The 13,225-nt window shown below is 41.3% G+C and overlaps 1 protein-coding gene across 4 annotated transcripts in view; it reads right to left on the bottom strand.

The window, feature by feature from the left end:
* Positions 1–1,821: 1,821 nt before the first annotated feature.
* The window catches only part of ERCC8 (ERCC excision repair 8, CSA ubiquitin ligase complex subunit), a 40,998-nt gene continuing 29,594 nt past the window's right edge, over positions 1,822–13,225 (bottom strand). For 3 of the 4 annotated variants that reach the window (XM_035100363.3, XM_035100359.3, XM_088652879.1), the window contains 3 exons: positions 10,666–10,863; positions 5,231–5,317; positions 1,822–2,700 (listed from right to left, as the gene is read on the bottom strand). In XM_035100363.3, the coding sequence (XP_034956254.1) occupies positions 2,632–2,700; positions 5,231–5,317; positions 10,666–10,863 (354 nt within the window). In that variant the 3' untranslated portion in view covers positions 1,822–2,631. The remainder of the gene's footprint in view (positions 2,701–5,230; positions 5,318–10,665; positions 10,864–13,225) is intronic. The other variant, XM_088652878.1, reaches the window with a different exon arrangement.

The raw sequence follows: 13,225 nt of genomic DNA, 5'->3' as shown, positions 1-13,225 counted from the left end.
TTTGAAGATGGCGGCTGCCAGCAGTGAAAGGACTCTTGGATTCTTGGACTGACTTGGCAGAATACCAGCGTGTGAGGAGACATTGCAAACCTACGGAAGGGAATCATAGGCATAAAATCCACAGAGAATCACATACTGTTTGGTTAAACTCGCTTGTTGGAACAACTCAGAGGCTGTAAAAAGAAGATTGAAGGATAACAACAGAACAACAGAATTATTGGAAATGGCTTTGATTATAATGATTAGAAATGCAGTAAATTATAAAATGATCAGATCCTCCAAATCTGAAGCATGGGAAGTCCGACTAAATTTTTAATAATTTGGCAGAATATTTCGATTAATTGGTTAATTGATATTTGTATAATTTGGAATATTTAATGTAGTAGAAAATTTAATAAAAATTGATTTTTCATTTTTATTTAAAAGGACCCATATCTAAATGGACTTGTATGCGGAGCATAGAGATTTCAATTACCGTATTTTTCTGTGTACAAGACTAGGGGTTTTTTAACCAAAAGGTTAGGTTTAAAATTGGGGCTTGTCTTATACATGAGTAGTGCTGAGGGGTGTTTCCTCAATTTGGAGTCCTCAAAAATAGTGGGCATCTTATACACGGGGCCGTCTCATACATGGAAAAATATGGTATGTCTTAAAGGATAAAGGTAAAGGGACCCCTGACCATTAGGTCCATTCGTGACCGACTCTGGGGTTGCGGCGCTCATCTCGCTTTATTGGCCGAGGGAGCCAGCGTACAGCTGCCAGGTCATGTGGCCAGCATGACAAAGCCGCTTCTGGCGAACCAGAGCAGCACACGGAAGCGCTGTTTGCCTTCCCGCTGTAGCGGTACCTATTTATCTACTTGCACTTTGACGTGCTTTCGAACTGCTAGGGTGGCAGGAGCTGGAACTGAGCAATGGGAGCTCACCCTGTCGTGGGGATTCGAACTGCCGACCTTCTGATCGGCAAGCCCTAGGCTCTGTGGTTTAACCCACAGTGTCACCCGCGTCTCCACAGTATGTCTTACTGCCTGCCTAATAGAGGTAATAAGCAGTGCCAATAAACAGTACACAATGTTCATCTTTGAAGGTTAGAAGTGGGAAGATGAAGAAGGCGCTGAAGCTGTCACCTTGAGTTGCTGGGAGAGATAGTTCACCATGATACTACTTTAGAGTAACATTGGGAGGTTAACTGTGCTTTAGAAAAGCTCATTTTTTGACAGTGAGTAGTATTTTTGAGCTTTGATTGTTTTAGAATCTGAACTATGTCAGAATTGTCAGATGCCAGGCCTTCAAGAAAGTGTAAGGCCTATGATGGTTTAAAGGTAAAGGGGCCCCTGACCATCAGGTCCAGTCGTGTCCGACTCTGGGGTTGTGGCGCTCATCTCGCTCTATAGGCCGAGGGAGCCAGCGTTTGTCTGCAGACAGCTTCCGGGTCATGTGGCCAGCATGACAAAGCTGCTTCTGCTGAACCAGAGCAGCGCACGGAAACGCTGCTTACCTTCCCGCCGGAGTGGTCCCTATTACCTGCACTTTGATGTGCTTTCGAACTGCTAGGTGGGCAGGAGCTGGGACCGAGCAATGGGAGCTCACCCAGTTGCAGGGATTCAAACCGCCAACCTTCTGATCAGCAAGCCCTAGGCTCAGTGGTTTAACCCACAGCGCCATTAAGGCTTTGCCGAATCATTACAAAAGTCCAGCCCGCTTCCTGATCTGCGCAGCTCTATTCATGTTGGCAAAGCAATGCAGCCTCTCTCATTTGCACCATGAAGCTGTGTAGACACGCAGGAGCAAGCACACTGATAAATCAGAACAAGACAGCTTCTTCTTCTAAGCTAAAGTCTTTATTTACAAGCATAAATCACCTTCCCGGGACTGCAGCATTCCATGGCTGCCCTGGTTGAAAAACGAAACTAACAACAGCATACAGAGAACAAAGACAGATCCCCGTATTTACTCCTCCCTCCTTCTCCTCCCCCAGCGGCCAGACGTCACAGCAGACTGCTTAACCCTTTAGCAGCTCTGATGCTCCTCACAAGGCCTTGGGGGCAAAATGATTAGTTAACTCTTGCCAGCTGATCACCTACAATTCTGAAGCAGTATTCCTTAAGAACTGAAGAGTTTTGCCTCGGGACATCCTCAAAAATACTTTAGTTTCAGGTGGGGAACCTGTGACCCTTCAGATGTTGATGGACTAAAACTCCCATCAGCCCCAGCCAGAATAGCCAAAGGAACTGGAGTCCAGCAACACAGATAAGAACACAAGAAGAGTCTGCTGGATCAGGCCAATGGCCCCTCTGGTCCAACATCCTGTTCTCACAGTGGCCCACCAGATGCCTGTGGGAAACCTGCAATTTGGGCACAAGAGCCCTCTCCCCTCCTGCAGTTTATATCAACTGGTATTCAGAAGCATTACTGCCTCAGACCACAGGAACTCATGGAATTATGTTATCCAGCAGGCCTGTTCTGTTTTTATGAAGTGGCAAACGGAACATAAAAATCTGGTATTATTTTAAAACAAGAAACACTGCACAGGTGAAACAAAAGGCTGTTGTCTGGACCCGTGGGTTAATATCCTTTCTTCAGAAAATACTGTGCATGGCTGAATGTTTTATGTCAACAACCTATTAAGAATTCATCCATCATCATCGCTGCTACTCCATGCGTCTTCAAAAGCAGGATTCAGGCGCTTCTGAGGCCGCAACTGGAAAAAAGAAGAGAAGATTCCATCAGCAATTCCATCTAGTCCAGCATTCTGTTCTCACAGTAGCCAACCAAATGCCTGTGGGAAGCACACAAGCAAGAGCACAACAGCATCCTGCCAGCCAGTCCTGTTTCTGACAGTGGAGACGTGAATTTCTGCAATCCTCTTTTAAAACCATCCAAATTTGCAGCAATCACTTCCTGCTGTGGGAGTGAGTTCTATGGTTAACCATGCACTAGAAGTACTTTGTTTTTTTTCTGTCCTGAATCTTCTGACTCTATGATTGCAATATTCAGCTTCATTGGATGGATGTCCATGAGTTCTTGTATTATGAGAGAGGGAGAAAAACTCCTCTATTCACTTTTCCCATGCCATGCGTAGGATTGAGAGTAGCTCAGTTAGTAGAGCAGGAGACTCTTAATCTCAGGGTCTTGTGTTCTAGCCCACATTGAGCAAGATATTCCTGCATTGCAGGGTGTTGGACTAGATGACCCTTGGGTCGCTTCCAACTCTACAATTCTGTGATTCTATCATGTCACCTCTTACTCACCTTTTCTTTTTTCTTTTTTTTTAAAAAACTTTTTTTGTGAACCAACCTGAAATATATGGGTATAGGCAGTGCTTTTTTCCTGGGGGGACGCAGGGGTACACATACCCCGAAACATTTTGTGAATCTTTGTACTTTTGTCCATTTACTGTATTTATTTTTCCTGATTTGAACTATAAAATGGTGATTTTCTTGAGTCAAAAACATTTTTTAAAGAAAATAAGCACTGGTTATAGGGCAGTAAACAATACACATGCGCAGACAGAGAGAGAGAGAGAGAGAGAGAGAGAGAGAGAGAGAGAGAGAGAAGACAGTAAGACAAAAGAAACCAGTCCAGATAAAAACAAAAAAAGAGAGAAAAAGAGAAAAGGAAATGCAGAGTCCTCTCTCAAAAGCTTTGTCTCACAAAGACAGTGGTAGATCCAGCTCTCACCTAGGAGCTTTCCTTTCTCCTCCCAGTCTCTCACTCTGGGAAGTCTTCTCTTTTCTCACCTTTTCTCTAAACCCAAAGGGGGGAGGGGCAAAACAGTACTTTGCGCATGCCTAGGATGCATGTGATTTCTGTGTCCAGGGCAGCTGTCTACCAGCTCCATCTGGTATACAGGCTGAGACCCTACTTACCTGCAGACTGTCTCGCCAGAGTGGTGCCTCCCACTTGGGCTATTGCAATGCACTCTATGTGGGGCTACCTTTGAAGGTGACCCAGAAACTACAACTAATCCAGAATGCGGCAGCTAGACTGGTAACTGGGAGAGGCCACCAAGACCATATAACACTAATAATAATAATAATAAATTTTATTTATATTTATACCCCACCCTCCCCAGCCAATGCCGGGCTCAGAGCAGCTAACACCAAATATAAAACAACTAGTTAAAATACAACTCAACAACAAGACTAAATACATTTAAATTTAAATTTAAAAATGCAGCCTCATACAAAAGGGAAAAAGAAAAGGAAAATGGGGGAGGGGATCAGGTTGGCAGAACAACTAGTCCTGAAAGACCTACACTGGCTCCTGGTATGTTTCCGAGCACAATTAAAAGTTTGGTGCTGACTTTTAAAGCCCTACATGGCCTCGTCCCAATATACCTGAAGGAGCGTCACCACCCACATCATTCTGCCAGGACACTGAGGTTCACTGCCGAGGGCCTTCTGGCAGTTCCCTCACTGTGAGAAGTGAGGTTACAGGGAACCAGGCAGAGGGCCTTCTCGGTAGTGGCGCCCGCCCTGTGGAACGCCCTCCCACCAGATGTCAAGGAAATAAACAACTATCTGACTTTTAGAAGACATCTGAAGGCAGCCCTGTTTAGGGAAGTTTTTAATTTCAGATGGGCGGGGTATAAGTAATAAACAACAACAACAACATATAGGATTCCAAAGAACAACAACAACATATAAATATAGGATTCCACACAATTCCAGGACCTGGAATTCCATACTATGCTTTCTATCAACTCTCACAGGAGTCCAGGGCCCTGCGGGAGTTGACATCTTTCCGCAGGGCCTGCAAGACGAAGCTGTTCCACCTGGCCTTTGGGTTTAGATTTGGGCCACTTTAAAATGAGGCTGCATTTTAAAACAATTTTTAAATCTAAATTGTATTTTAATCTGCATTTTAATCAATTGTTTTTCTTTCTTTTACGTTTTATTGTAACTTTATTGATGTCAGCCGCCCTGAGCCCGGCTCTCACTGGGGAGGGCGGGGTATAAATATATTATTATTATTATTATTATTATTATTAACTATTATCCAGTACTGATATGATGGTTCTGCAGAGGAACACGATGTATCAGGTCCTGCATTACAGCAGCCTAAACTGAATGGATACCTTGTTCAGGCTTATGGAGCTACAATCCATCATCCCAGCCATGTCAGTGAGAAATCTTTCTTACAATGACTTCATTGCTCACATGCACAGAATATATCCCTTGTGTACAGATGCTCTAGTTCTCATCTTGCTCTACTAAGAAGCTATTTACCTCTTGAGAAGTATCATCAGGCTCTGGCTCTCTCAGAGATGGTACCCAGGCAAGGATATTGCCGTCTCTCCCACCACTATAAAGTTCCTGCCGTGAAGGAACCAACAAAAAGTCACAGATCAGTTACTGAATACTGAAGAAGGCGAGCTTGAGACAAAATAGGAATTGCCGGGGGGGGTGGGTGGGGGGGTTCTGGGGAAAGGAAGTAAAATATCCACACTGGGGTCTTCTCCCAATCACAGCAACTTCAATGGGACGACGTAGTAGTGTGATCTTGAGCATGTTTATTCCCAAATCCCACAAAGGGCAAGAGGACTTACTCCCAAGAAGTGCATTTAAGGTTGGATCTCAAGTCATTTGCTGCAAAGTCACACTGAAGCTAAGCCCAATTCTATTTGTATAACTCACAAAAGCAACATAGTTGTATTGAAGTTGTAGATGAGGGGATTGCAGGATTAGTCCTGCATGAAAATATAAAGTAACTTTTAAAAAGTATAGCACCTAAATTACAATGCATGTGTGCAGTGCATAAACGTATTCTTTTTCTGTAGTAATTTTATTTTAAAAACAATGATAAATAACTTAAGCTTGTTGATTTTTTTATTTCCATCTTCTTCATCATAACTGCTTAAAGCATTTTTACCCTGCTATTCAGCCGAAAAGGCTCTCAGAGCAGCACACAAAGAACAAGTTTATTCTATCTCACTTATGAATTGACTTATGTTTACTTTAACTTATTATGATTCATGCCCTGCTATAGGCCAAAGGTTGAACTGATTTTAATCAGTAGAGTAAAGCAAACTGAAGCCTAATCAACTAATGTTACGGGAATGACAAATTACATCTTTAAAGTTGTTACAATGTTACAAATATTATGCCTGAATATAGTGGTACCTCTGGTTACGGATTTAATTCATTTCGGGCTGCCGTGTGCACCCAAAAACCTTGTAACTAGAGGTGCCGCTTCTGCGCATGCACAAGGCACACTTCTGAGCATGCGGCAAAACCCAGAAGTATACACTTCCGGGTTTGCTGCGGACGTTACCTGAAGATTCCGTAACCTGGAGGTTACGCAACACGAGGTACCACTGTATATCCTTTTGACTTGACAGCTCAGGGAAAATACCTAGCTTTATAAATTTGTAGAAAATCCATACTTTAACTGACTCTCCTCATTCCAATGCCATTTTAACCTTTAAAGAAAGGTGAATTTGGGCTCCACCTCCCTCCATGAACCAAGAAGTAGGAAATCACTGTAGGCAGCAGGAACAAGGCATCCTGCCATAATTCCCCGAGCGTGAGAGCACATACACGGCACCCCACCCAGGGAGTGACCAAGGGGGCAACAACAGACATCCGCAGAGGCAGTTGAGCAAGTCAGGTGTTCTGAAAGCCCACCTCCAGACAAGTTCTGAGCACAAGGATATGTAAAGAGTTTTATTGTTCTTTTGGTTATGGGTACTTAAGAGGTGTTGGGAAAGGTGTCTGATAAAGTGACCTAAGGTTGGACTTGTGTAAGCCTTGTATACCCGGCCCCATTTGTGACCTGCTCGTGATGTAGTGATGGTGTATCAATGATGCTGCTCGAAGTGTATTCTGGGGGAAAGAGGGAAGTTTTAAAAGAAGATGTCACCCCATGCTAGGGGTTCTTACTCCTGTGGGGACCTGTTGCGCAACAATAAAGATTGTGGTCTACTGACCGCTGTTTTGCCCCAAATTACCTGGCTGGAACTTTACTGACTGCATAGACCTGCAGGGGACTTGCACCCCGATGAGCTGGGCTGTTGAGTAGTCTCTCACCCTGGAATTTTTTCCAAAACACTAACTAGATATTAATGACCAGGGCTAGGAATCCATGGCAAGTTTATCTTAAAGCTTATTTTGGTTTCAGACTATTAGTGTAATACTGGCCCAGATAAGCCCCGCCCCAACCCACTTAATCGATCACATGATGCAGTGCACAAACACTATTTGAAAGGGAATGCCCATCAACTTTGTGGGGGCCTAGCCTCCTCAATAATTTTATTGTGGGGGCCAAAGCTCCCACTGCCCCTAGGAGTTGGCTCCTATGATATGTGTAGCAACCTCTGGCCTTTGCATGCTTGAAATGCAGCCTACCATACAAGAGAAAGCCACACATCTGTTGCTCCATCCACTTGTTTTCTGGCCACACTCACTATTGGCATATAGCACCCAGAAGGATGCCCACAAAGGAATAAGGATCTCAGACTAAAATAAAAAATAAAAAAGTGTGTCCCATGGACAACTCATGGCCAATAGCTTAGTTGTTTGTAATATAAATATATTGCCAAAGATGTTGTTCTTATTTCAGGTACTTCCTATTGTTGATAATATAAAATGTTTTAAAGAATGGCAAAAAGTGTTGTCCAAATTTTTCTGGCAGAATTAAGTTCAAGTTACTAACGGATTCGAAGGAAAGAGGGGAATTCTCGCTGCCAGACCTTAAGATTTATTTTGAAGCAGGAGCTTTTTGTTGGTTGAAAGAATGGTGTATGCTGGAAAATGCTGATGTGTTAGATTTGGAAGGTTTTGATAATGTATTCGGTTGGCATGCAACTTTGTGGTATGACAAGATAAAGGCACACAAAGATTTTAAAAATAATATAATCAGATGTATGTACAATAATATAATCATTGTATAATGTTTGGATCAGATACAAGGATCTGTTAGAAAGGAAAACACCTAGGTGGATTTCACCTTTGGAGGCCAAAGCACACAAGAGGTTAAATATGGAAACTAAGTGGTTGAAATATAGAGATTTGCTGTTGGAAGTGGATGATAAATTGAAGTTAAAATCATATGGCCAGCTTAAAGATAAATTAAATGATTGGTTACACTATCATCAGATTAATGAAGTATATAAGTTGGATAAGAAAAATACAGGTTTTCAATTAAAGAAAACCAAATTGGAAACGGAATTGTTAGATACAAAGACAAAAAATCTTTCTAAGATGTATAATTTACTGCTGGAACGGCATATGAAAGATGAACAAGTGAAATCGGTAATGATGGATTGGGCTACAGATGTTGGGCATAACATTATGTTGGAAGATTGGGATGAGTTAAGTTTACAGCATGTAATGTATTGAGAGAAAATATGATGGTTGGAAATGTAAAGAAAAAGAAGGAACCCTTTACCACATGTGGTGGATGTGTCCCAAAGTAAAAGACTTCTGGGAAAAGATTTATAATGAGTTGAAAAAAGTGTTGTAAAACACATTTATTAAGAAACCAGAAGCCTTTTTACTTGGAATAGTTGGGGAAGAAATTCTCAAAAAAGATGTTACATTCTTTCTGTATGCCACAATAGCTGCGAGATTATTACTTGCCAAGAATTGGAAGACTCAAGAGATACAAACCATAGAAGAATGGCAAATGAAGATGATGGATTTTATGGAACTTGCCAAACTGACTGAAACACTCCGCGACCAGAAAGAAGAAACGGTGGAAGATTATTGGAAGAAATTTAAATTATATTTGGAAAAATATTGTAATATTTGATATAGGAATTCTTTTGGAAGTTGACATAGGCTATCGGTGTAGAACTAGGGATTTTGTTTAGTGTATAAAGATATTAGAAAGTATAAAATGAGAGTAATTTTGGATAAGGATTTAACGGTTAACATGGTATAATTTTTTAATTTTGGTAACTGCTAAAGATGATTAAAATGGAAATTCAGATAACTCAAGGAAGTCACCCAAAGAGGTTAAGAAAAGTATGATATGAATATGAGATTTGCTTGTTTTGTTTTTTGCATGTTTTTGTATGTTTTTTCTATTTTTGTATGGTGGTTTGTGTTTATAGAAAATGAATATTTTTTAAAAAATAGCTTAGTTGTTTGGCTGTAAATTGCTCTGGGTTGCCTTGGGGAAAATCAGCGAATAACAAATTCAATAAATAATAATGATAGTGGCAATCAGGGCAGACTCAGGATACCATTTCAGATGTGGCACAAAGCAGCTACAGCAGTTCTCGAACACTTATAAATGAATCTTTCTTTAAAAGACTTGATTCTAGAGGTGTTGGGACAAGACACTTCAGGGGAAAAGGCTTTTTTTTTAACAAGTCAATTTATTCCTAAATGGAGCAGAGCAGCTTTAGCAACCTCGCCTCTTTTCACATCACAATCTAAAAATATTTCCCCTGGAATCTGAATACAGCCAGGGCACTGCATGTGCACATAGCTCAATCAGGCAAATTGCTAGGCACAAGGAAGCCTTTATTGAGGCCAGCGAACCCATTATAATTCACATCAGTTATTGCATAAATGTTACACCATGCCGCCAGCCTTTCAAGTTAGAATTTCATATGTTTAAAATCTGTGCTAGTGGCAATTCCATATTAGATGTCCGATTAGAGAGATATACTGTAATACTAAGGTTAGGAGAGTGTTATACAACATGTGCCCTGCCTCTGCTTAGCATCATAGCCAACCTGTTTTCACACTTGAGCACCATTATGTGCCTTTAGATGTATTTAAAAAACAAAAAAACAAAACATTGGGGTGTTTTTTCATTGAAAGCTACTCTTTACTGATGGCCGCAATGGCTAATAATTTCATTGTGGTCATAGGCTATATAAAAAAGTTAAGTACTTAATTTAATTCCTCAAGACAATACCAGCCACAACAGTTTAAGGCAGGAGAGGATTCAGTTGACTAGCCCTGCCAGTAGAAGTCCCGTGCAAGGAGTTCTATTTGTACAATAAGGCTTCCTCTCCACAACTGGGTTGGGAGAGCCTGCACAACAGCTTGCAGGGGGAGAAGAGGGGATATCTTTTCATATGGGAACATGGAATGGAATTACATTCGCAGTATTTGGAGGGAACCGTACTGGCAGATGGGGTAGGGGGCAAGTATTGTTTCATATGAGAAATGTTACCTCAATAGAGATACAATGTATCACTGTTCAGCATCAGATAGCAAGCTAAATTAGTATTTTTAGTATATATAATATGCAGGAGAGCAAACCTCAATCTCTACAAATAATTTTATGTATCTTTTCAGGGATGCTCCCAAACATTACTTCAATACATTATGGATATTTTCCAGTCAATTTGAGCACTCATGAACTCTAATTAGGCAAAAGGTGTGAAGCCTATAGCCCCCATATCTATCACTTTTGAATATTAATTATTTTCAGGGTGTGGTGTTTTTAAAACACAATTAAGATGCTTCTTCCGTGAGAACTACTCATTGCTAATGCAGTAATTTATTTAATTGAACCCTTTCAGATAATACTGACCACTCCTTCTGGCCCTTCAGTCATAACAGCAAAGACAAACAGTCATGTACAGATGCAGTATATCTCTTATTATCAGGTACTGAGGCAAACAAAAGTGAAAGGCCATTAAACATAACTGGTCTGTTTTTAGGCTAAATAGCCTAAAAATCAGCCAGAGGACTTCACTTACCTGAAAATTAGGCTGAAAGACACAGCAGTCGACGGAACTATAATGTCCCCCAAGCATAGCCATTCGATTTCCTGAGTAAATTGTATAAATAGCAATAGTGCTACTGTATGGCACAAATGCAAATTCCGGACTACAGCCATGCGAGACTGTAAATTTGAGTCCTTTTCTACTTTCATTGCACACCTTCCCGTAATTCACCTGTAAAGATACAAGATTTTAAAGTTACAGGTAGGTAGCCGTGTTGGTCTGACGCAGTCAAAATAAAAAAATCCTTCCAGTAGCACCTTAGAGACCAACTAAGTTTGTCATAGGTATGAGCTTTCGTGTGCATGCACACATCACAATGCAGGTATACAATGATGATTCATTACACTTACAAATTGTAGCTCACTACCTGTCATTATACTGTTGAATGCATACACTCACACACCTGTCACATTTTATAGTTTCAGATACTCTCTTGTAACTTGATGGTATCAGAACAAAATGTGAGATCAAAAAGAGAAGCAGCTACCCAGTAGGAGTAGACTCTCTTTCCTAAAGACTACAGTCATACCTAATGTTGCGTCTGCTGCGGGTTGCGTCTTTTCAAGATAAGAACGCCACGCGCACATGCGCAGAAGCGCTCTATCGCGCTTCCGTGCATGCGCAAAGCGCCACTCTAGTTGCGGACTTTTCGGGGTGTGAACGGCACCCCGGAAAGGATCGAGTCCGTAACTAGAGGTACCACTGTATTTACTTGGTCTTGAATAGACCATAATATATATGCAGTATATTCCCAGAAAGACAACCAAACCATTAACCAGCTGGAATAGACTCAACAGTGTCTACTAAGCTGGTGCACATGTAGTTTGATCACAAAATCCTTCAGCCCATGCATTCTTAAAAGGCAAGGATATACTGGTATGTTTTTTAGTACAGTCGTACTTTTGGTTCTCCAACAGAATCTGTTCCAGAAGTCCGTTTGACTTCTGAAAACATTCAAAAACCAAGGCACGGCTTCTGATTGGCTGAAGGAGCTTCCTGCACTCAATTGGAGGCCACGTCAGACGTTTGGCTTCCCAAAAACGTTTGAAAACCTTACTTACTTCCAGGTTTGCGTCGTTCGGGAGCCAAAACATTTGAGTTACAAGGCATCCGAGAACCAAGGCACAACTGTATCTTGCTATCTCTAGTGTGATGGCCAGATTATAAAATTCTCCATTATGCATAATATCGCCTGGGTGGCATAACGTATGAACCCTATTGTGCATGAAGGGAGCACACAGTGCCCTATCCCAAATGCCCCTGGGTGTGTCAGCCCAGTCCCTTCATTCCTCACCATTGAGCTTTTGGTGCCCTTGAAATACAACCAGGTTGATATAGAAGCAGACTCTACCTGGGGCCCGAACCACTTAGGGCTTTAAAAGTAAGCACCAGTTCTCTGAATTGGACTTGGACATGGTCAGGCAACCAGATAAATTCTTTTAAAGACTAGACATTTTTAACTTGTCTCAGAATCTGATCAGCTTGTATCCTGCATTAACCATAGCTTTCAGATCATCTTCAAAGTCAACTGTCTTGTCCAGGTCTTAGACAAGGGACATGAGGGAAACCACAGCTGGCCACCATGTCATAGTAACAAATGAGTTAGGCAGCTGTGTGAAGATGAGGAGGTTAAGTACTACCCATTTAATTTATGGAAGCATCACTGCAACTGAAATAAAGGCACATCAAATACATTGTGTGTCAGGAGCTAAATCCCAGCGGAGGTAATCTGTTGACAAATTATAACCCAATAACTGAATCCAATGGGGCAATATTATTGTAGAAACTTAATTTTCAGTTCTACTTGAGCGGTGCAGCCTTGTGTGGCTGCAGGAAAGAGCAACCAGAAACCTAGATTAGTCTCCAAGCCTGGAGGAAATGACAGAGGTTGGGAGGGTGACCCGGCCCTGGAAAAAGCTTCTGTTCATTCTTTCAGCTGAAACAATTTACTCACTTGTGAAAATTCTTTCTGCTTCTTAAATTAAAAGTAAGCCAGAGTGAGAAAAAGGGAAGATGATTCATGAAACAAGCAGAGATCCACTTACTATATTGGTCATGTGCAATGAGGTTGATATAGGCTGAGACACTTAACCTGACATTACAACTAACAGCAAGTTTTGTTCTTCCAAGGGAGAAGAAAAATAAAAGCAAGAATAACTCCTCTTGCTTTCAGCAGATTGTCTTTCCTAGTTGGAATTATACATGCAGTTTCCAGTGGCTTACTGTAAAGTACGGTAGGGAATTGGAAAACAGGTAACATGAAAGGCATGCACAGAGATATCACCTGGAATAATGCACCAAACCTTTGTTTCAAAGAGAAAGATACCATAACAAGAATATATGGTGAATTACAGAAGAAAATGTCCACCATCTCTTTGCAAAGTACTTTATATGCAGCTTTTCACAGGAAGAGTTCAGTGAATAGTGATGCATTAAAATGTGCCTTTGTAGATCTTGTAACATGTAGTGGAAGGTGATTACCCTTCTGGAAGATTCGGGATTCAAGAATATAATTGCTCCCTCAAATACCTTT

The sequence above is a fragment of the Zootoca vivipara genome, chromosome 10 (genome assembly GCF_965207765.1).
Source record: "Zootoca vivipara chromosome 10, rZooViv2.hap1.1, whole genome shotgun sequence".
Classification (NCBI taxonomy): domain Eukaryota; kingdom Metazoa; phylum Chordata; class Lepidosauria; order Squamata; family Lacertidae; genus Zootoca; species Zootoca vivipara.
The sequence above is the reverse complement of the archived record's forward strand: the minus strand, read 5'-3'. Positions and strand labels throughout refer to the sequence as shown.